The 8,310-nt window shown below is 34.4% G+C and overlaps 1 protein-coding gene across 3 annotated transcripts in view; it reads right to left on the bottom strand.

The window, feature by feature from the left end:
* Positions 1-564: 564 nt before the first annotated feature.
* LOC120632527 overlaps positions 565-8,310 on the bottom strand; it is a 38,777-nt gene continuing 31,031 nt past the window's right edge. For 2 of the 3 annotated variants that reach the window (XM_039902347.1, XM_039902349.1), the window contains exon 8: positions 565-1,306. In XM_039902347.1, the coding sequence (XP_039758281.1) occupies positions 804-1,306 (503 nt within the window). In that variant the 3' untranslated portion in view covers positions 565-803. The remainder of the gene's footprint in view (positions 1,307-8,310) is intronic. The other variant, XM_039902348.1, reaches the window with a different exon arrangement.

Below are 8,310 nucleotides of genomic sequence, written 5' to 3'. Positions count from 1 at the left end.
TATTCAACTGTTCAAATTCAATGTTGAAATGTTTGTGGCAAAGGTTTTTATTAAAATACCAATAATCTGTCATAGTTTATTTTAAAATAACAATTGTTACATTCCAAATAATCGGTCTCATGATAAGACACAATTCCAAATAAATGTTAAGGAATTTACCTTAAAAAATAATCATAATAATTATTCACGTAACTAACTATATTATCTACCACTGAAGATCAGTTTCTTAAAAATAATTGCACCAACTCTTAACATCGAAATGCCTATAAATAAATCGAAATACAACCTAATATAATATATGTACCTAAACGGTAAAAAATCTAGATACAAATTTATCTATATATTAATTTTGCTTTTATATAAAATAAATATAGATAGGTACTCAATTATTATGATCAAGTCTTACTAATCACGAAATAATACTTAACCTAAAAGGTTACAGTCATTTGATGTTTCTGCAAACAAGTCAAAAACATCCAATGAAGTCATACGCACCTCGAACTTAAAACTAAACAAAGGAATTATTTCATCAAAAAAAGAAATATTAAAATAATCTGCGATATTTCATAGGAAAAATACGTAGCGAAAATAGCGGAATAGAATTATAATAAATGTATGTAATAATAATGCTTGATTTTCAGAAATTGCCAATTATGTAAATGGTTTTCTTTTTATTCTTTCTGACATAATTACGTAATTGATATATTTGATAATAAAGAAACAATGAAGTCTTAAAGTTTTGGACTTAATTTTTTTTATAGGTTACATAGTAGCCAATTTCTAAAAACCCGAATACAGTTAAATTAATATTCGTTCAAAGTGCCGTTGACAACGAAACTTTTTATATCCGTAATATTATTTCTCGTGTCAAAATCCGTTATCTCCTCAATGACAATATCCTCATTCTTGACGGGTATCGGAGGGAACGCTTCCAAGAGTTCACCTAATTTCCGTCCAGTTGAAAGCAGCGTATTGGTTAGGAAATTATTGTCGAGTTTTATGTCGTTATCATCTATAGCTGAGCCGGTTGTTTTGTATGCGTTTTGATAGTTTTCTTCCTTGACAATTGGCGGTAGGTAGTCCTTCCCATCGCCGTAATCAAACTCCAACTTTTTCATCCGTTTCTTGAGATTAGGTGGCCAATCTTCGTCTATTGGGAGGTCGACGTATCCGTTCGGAAGGATCTTGCCGCTTTCTGAACTCTTGACAACTTGGTAGTCGTGGTCGGAGTGAGCTCGGTTGAAGGTGATCAGTTCATCCATGTTGAACTCTCCGTCGTCTATGACGGTTTCGTCGAGACCCATTTCTGTAACAAAAGAAATAATAAATAAATTGAAGCTAATTGGTGTATTACATCGTTAAATGCGTCTCCAATAATCCATTTAAAACCAAAAATATGATAGAGATATGAAGGTTGCCCGTTGGCGCAGTGGGCAGCACCCTACTTTCAGAGTTAAAGGCCGTGGGTTCGACTCCAGCAACTGGAAAATGTTTGTGTGATGAACATGAATGTTTTTCAGTGTTTATATGTATATAATAAGTTTTCTGGGATTAAAATTAGCCTATGTTCCACACCGTCTTTTTAATTAACTCTTAACTAATAACTTACTTTATTCGTTGCTTAGTTGGAACATATAGGAAGGCCAAACAAACACACCTTGGCATTTTTAATATTAGTAAGGATTTTAATTAGAACTTCTGAGACCGCACCGTCGCGTCGACTATCTGTTCAAATCATCAGCACATTTATACAAGACGTATACATGTGTTCTTTGTAGATTTAATCTGATGTTAAATAATTGCTCTGATTTATAAACTTTAACGTTGGAACTGTCTGGCGAGTCGACCAAATTTTAACCATACTTTCTCCCGAGCTTTCAAGTGCAAAGTGCCATTATACTTATCGGTAAAAAATATTATTTATATAATGTAATTTGCGTTAACTGTAAGTGATATCAATAAAACTAAAAAGCAAATAACATCGTGTCCCAAAAATGGTTCCTTACGTCTGGTGACCCAAGAGCTGGCACTTATTCAGCCCAACGGCTAAGTCTAGCAATTCAAAGGGGCAATAGCGCCAGCATTTTGGGTACCATGCCCATTAGTGAACAATTAGACGGCTTATATTTATTGTAAATATCAATTTTACTTCGTAATTATTATTTCCCTAGAAAAATATATTTTTCGTTGGTTCATTAATAAATAAATAATAAACTAAAAAGCAATTTGGACGTTTAAATTTAGTAGTGAAAATCATATTTCTAAATTATATTATTAACATTATTCAACAGCCCACAGTCAGTGGCGTGCACTCCATACATGAACAAAAGCACTGCATACATTACATATTATACATTGATATATAACTCGTATAGGAGGATAATTTGTGCCGTTTTATGCAATTTTCCTGGTGTATGCAAACCCTGGTAGGAAACCCAGTGCACGCCACTGCCCACAGTCCAATGCTGGACTAAAGGCTTCTTCCAACTGGAGAATTTTTTTCATAACCACGCTGGGCAGGCGGGTTGGAGATCGCAGAAGGTGGTCGTAGATGCACATAGGACGCTGATGACCGCTCTCCGTTATATCCCCTTAGTCGCCTCGTACGACACCCGCGGAAAGAAAAGGGGCGCGACAACTGTTTTCTGATCTGCCGTCACCACACGACTCTAACCGTATACCATATATTCTGTAAATGCTTCGTCCAAAACCATAACTCAACACATTATGAGCGCGTTATTCAAACACACACAATTGGTTACAAATAAATGGGACGTTCAAATACCAGTTGTCAGCCAATAAGATTTAGCTATGATGTGCGTTCGGATGACAGTTTTTTTTCAGTTGTGTCTTAATATCTACTTCATACAATTAAACTTTATCGTGTACCATACATTAAAATGATACAAATATTATATTTTTAATGAAGGCACATGACTTTTTTTATTTTGAAAATTCAAAGATAGACTTTAATCTAAATGCTTTAAGTATTATATAACGCAGATAAAACGTAGGTATAATTTAATTTAAAAGTGTGGATATTGATATCTTGTTTATTAGGTTATCATGCTAACAGTTTATCTGTGTTACCAAGACACTTAATTTATATCTTTCAAGTTTACAAAACAATTTTCGCGATCGCTAATAAAATAATCCAGATGTTTTCATATGATAAACACAATGTCAGCGTTAATTCCGAATAGAAGTCATGCCTGGAAACGATGCATTTTTTTTGTGGTAATTCTGTTTTGCTAAGGAACAAGTTTTATTTATTGGCTCTATTCAAAATTGGATATAAAGTATCTTTAGGTGGCCTAAGAATTTCAAATAACGTTTATTCAAGTTCAATACAAAAGTAGCCCAAAAAATGCCTCATATTACTAAACGCATATTTTCTTCGTGTATAATTTCAAGATTTATCGGTTCATGTAGCTCATCAGAAAGTACTATGTCTATTGTAAATCTAAAAATTCTGGGCATTTGAGTCCTATGTTTATCTTTTTATTGCGTTTCACTAGAAGCTCAAACATTAATAGAGTAAATAAGAGACCCCTTGACTTTTAAAAATAACCACAGATCCTCATTTGAGTAGCGTGGTGGGTCTGAACTCCCCTTCTATGGGACCCGCTGCCTGAGCCCAGCGAGTTATTTGTCCAATGATAATTGATTTCAAATTACCTTGAGTACTTATGAAGAAGAATGGACAGACAGACATACACAGATAACTTTTTGTATTACCTAGGAGGCATGGGTTCTTCTTTTAATAATCACGTAGGTGAATTTAATTAAAATATAACAATGTATTCAGTTTAAAAATACCCGAAGGTGAGAGGAGCGTGTCACGGTCGGCGTGACACTTGAAGTGGCGTTTTACGTAATTGCAACTTTGCTAAGTGAACTGTATCCGCTATGGTGTTACGTAAAGCCATTGCGACTGATTGATGATTTTGTAAAGTAAAAACGAAATAAAAGGGGAAAAAGTCTATTATATTTTACTTTAGTCCACAAATTGTTCATAACGAGCGCTTTAGGCGTTTAATGTTTCTATAATATGAGTATGGAATGTTAATATGTAACATTTCAAACTAATATTCTACTCGTAAATGTGAAAGTGTGTTTGTTGGTTTGTTTGCCCCATCTTTACGCAAAGACTCAGTTCAAAAGACAGTAAATATGTCTCTGTCTTTGGCTACGTTTTATCTCTGGAAAACAAACGGTTCCCACGGGATTTATGCAACGTGTGTGAACTGAAATAATAAGTACTTCACCAGCTTTATAGGAACATTATGTAATGTCTCTGAGACTTTTCTGTGTAACCGAAAACCTAATAGTTTTTGACTAAACCACATGCAAAATTATCCTGACACTTTATTAGGTAAGCGTCGCTTAGCGTAGGTACTATGCTCGTGTCGGTCTTTTGTCTTCAATAGGGTTGCCATAAGTAAACACTTCGAATGTTTTGAATTAGTTTTTATGAATTAATAAATATTCGTCTTTTGATATAATATTTTTAAAGGGTGATTCCTTATGAAATATACTGATGCATCCTTCAATATTATTACGTAATTCTGTTACACGTTGTATAAAAAACTTGAAAAAAAAACGCGAAAGAAAACAAAGCGTTGGACGCTTCATAAATGCCTGTGCCTGTTTTATTAAACATTTTTGGAATTTTATGTTCAATTTGAAAAAATGTGAAGTAGTGTTCGCGTTACATAAATCGCCGTCTTACCGTAACCTTCCGAACCGGTGTTTGAGTCACTACAAACACATTGACTTGACGTTTCGAAAGTGCTTATAAACTAGGCCTTCTTGAAATAATGGAATTCAGATCTTTTTTTAAAACGATCATTGTTAGCATATAGTAACAAAACCATTGCCTTTAAACTTCGCAACACTTCGCAGGGCATGCACAGAACATGTACTAGGTACATTGTGCCGACCTGTGTCCACCAAACTGAGGCGTAGATGGTAAGACTCATGTGATTTTAATTAAACCACGCCGTTCAGACGGGAACAAAGAAACGCTGCTTGACAGCAGAAATAAGCATGGCGGTGGTACCTTGCCTAGACGAGCTGTCACAAAAGCTACTACTGAAACTTAATTTGCGATTTCCCTTAAATTAAAATAACGTAACAGTTTTGTAACATTGGTTAGGAAAAACTTGTCTTATGTAACAAAGAACACAAAATTAGATTTAGGTATTTACGTAAAGACTATTTCACTGACACAAAGAAAAAGATTTTTTTTTATAGTTTTAATTTATGTTTTGTTGCGGAAACTGACGGATTTATTGAATGTCGGTTACAATAGAACGGCGATAAAAGAAATTAAAGCTAAACCTATCGACTTTTTTTTTGATAATCAGCAGTGAAACTTTCTCTTCATTGGTAAAGTAAATGTGAGAGGCCGCATGCGATATGTTGCTTGCATAATAAACTTGATATGAGCAGCTCTAAAGTAGAGCATTTGAGATTAAGAAGGACAGTGATTGCAAATTCATTAAAAAATATCCATACATTTTTTTTGTATTGAAAATTAGAGACTTCGAACATTCTATATCGGGGAACATTCTATTCTATATAGTTTCCAATGTCTGTCTACTTGGTTACAACTCAAAAGTAAAATTATTACAAGAATAATTTTTAAAATCAATCGAAAGCGACGCATTGCGCTGACATTTTACTGCAGCGAAAAAAACCATTCGAATCAAACTTTATGGCGTCGCGGAAGTTAGCTGCCAGTGTAGTTACGCGCAGGTAGACAACTGTACCGTCACACTAATGGCTGTTACCAAATATTGAATTCTGCGCATCGAAACGCACTTGTGATAAAGTTCAAATCGAACTCACTTTATTTGATGAGATGATTCAAAGCCTTATTAAATGGTAACTTTTTTAATAATTATGATATAATGAATTACCTCTGGTACCTATTCATTATGTTTAGCAGTGTTGATTCAACATTTTCACGCGTCTCGTCAGAGCAGCCGACAGCGCAGTGCTCGGGCGGCGCAACCATATATCGCGGCATCTGAGTTCGAATCCTGACGCTTTGTATGAACTTTTTATATTTTTATTTTTCCTTTTTAATTCTCCCGTTTAGTGGAGGTGGAGAGGGGTCACGGTCATTTAGCGATCAGCTGTCTAATGAGACAGGTCGTGCATATAAGGTACATTCGTACAGGTCGTGCATTGTTTGTGGCCATTTTGTAGTATCAAGTAATAAGGATTGTTATAATTTTGCAATGAGCACATACCTAACACTGTTTTAAGTTCGTGTTCTCCAAAAGGGGGTAAGTTGTACAATATTGTAATTTAGATTAGAATCTTTGATTCAGCTCGGCATAGTTATAATGTTCTTTCTTGTTGTAGTAGCTTGAAGATATGCCCCTTTTAACCATGATTCAATAAATACGTGAGACCCTGAGATCCGCTAGCCGAGGTCCACCGGTTTTGGCAGAGTTCCCAGCCTGGAGCGAATACTCTCCTGGCGTCCAATTAATTAGTTTTACATTACTTATAAGATAGACATAGGTTTAGTTTGTAATTAATTTGTAATTAGTACAATAAAGAAATATTATGGTAACTTGATGTTGAATTTAATAAAGAAACCCGTAACAAAATAGCGCCCAACGTTAAAACTAAAGGGTTTATTAAATTAAAGTTAGCATTTAGTATAACGTTATTAATATTATTGATTGATATACCTACCTACGTACATAACAGCAACGCGTCGGATCGCTTACCCGCGTATAATTGTGTTTACTAGCATTGCGCAATAAAGTACTTTCTTTTAATAAATTATATATATTCATATAATTTTGTAAATTTATTTAAGTTATTTTATAAAAATGTAAGTACCCTAGTAGATATAACTAACAAGCAATTAGTTCTTCGGATATTGAATTCGGATATAAGATTAGCAATTTTACCTAAGATTGCTACGATTGCTATTCAAATCAATAGTCGTTACAGGTGGACATTAATATTGTCACCTAACTTTACTGTTATACCTACTAATTCGTTAATTTTAGTTTAACTTTAGATGTTTTAGGATAAGTATTTTTTGAAGTAGGTACCTAGTGCCTCGTTAACTAATTACCTTCTTGCTTGACTAATTTTTTTGTGAATTACATAAATATTCGTCAAGTTACTTAGTAGTTAAGCCAGTAAGACTTTTGTAATTTAAGAAGTTTTCAATTTAGGGTCTTGTCCTTTAAGTTTTTTTTTCTCTCTTACTATTACTTCCTCTCGTATTTGTTTTTAGTGACTAAGCTTGTAATCGTGTGATTCCTTTCCACCATGGATCCTCAATTCTTGTTAAAAGATGAAGTAGAATTTGAACTCGCATGTCGGGGTTATACGCAGCCAGGTTTAGTCTCTGCCTTAAAAAATATCCTTAAAAGAATGTTAGAGGCCGAAAGTTTAATGGAAGTTTCTTATGAGGTGAAACCACCTCAGTCATCTGTTAAAAATCCTAGTGCAGATGTGTGTACGGATAAAATAGGCAACATTATGCGTTATGTATCCGAGTTGAATGAGAAACCAGATAAACTACTTTATAAGCGCTTAGTTTCGCGGTTATTTCATTTGGTAAATAGATTGAAATTTGTGACACCTGTAGACCAAATGGAAAAAGATAAGAAAAACGCTCTGCTGGATAATGCCGTCATATTGTTAAAGGATTTAGAGGGAAAGGATGACATAGAAGATAATGAGGATATAACTCCTGAAATGATAGCAGCATTACATAATTCCATAGGTGAAGATAGTAAGAAAATCTTAAGCAGAATAGATGATCAAGCTACTAAAGGGAAAGTAGATTTACCTGCCACTTCTAAAACAATGCATAATACGGACACAGAACAGATTAATGTCACTAAACGTGACGTAGGAGTGAGAAGAGTCAGCTTTGCACAGGATGATTTTGACATCGCCACTTTCCATAATTTAAGATCGTCTCCATCAAAATTATTAAATTCTACCACTATTGAGGAAATTCAGTCGGGACGTAAGCATAAGTTAGTACCAATTAGTCAGTGGGGAGTACACTTTTATGGCGACAATAAGTTTAGTGTCAACGCTTTCATTGAAAGGGTAGAGGAGCTGAGGGATGCTAGAAATGCAACCGATGAGGATTTATGGCGACATGCAATTGACTTTTTTAAAGGTAATGCTTTAATTTGGTTCCGAGCGAATAGAATGTTTGTCGGTAATTGGAATGAATTAGTTTTATTATTAAAGCGAACCTTCCAATCACCCTATTATCAAGAAGAATTACTGACAGAAGCTAAAGCCAGGACACAA

The sequence above is a fragment of the Pararge aegeria genome, chromosome 20, assembly GCF_905163445.1.
Source record: "Pararge aegeria chromosome 20, ilParAegt1.1, whole genome shotgun sequence".
NCBI lineage: Eukaryota > Metazoa > Arthropoda > Insecta > Lepidoptera > Nymphalidae > Pararge > Pararge aegeria.
The sequence above is the reverse complement of the archived record's forward strand: the minus strand, read 5'-3'. Positions and strand labels throughout refer to the sequence as shown.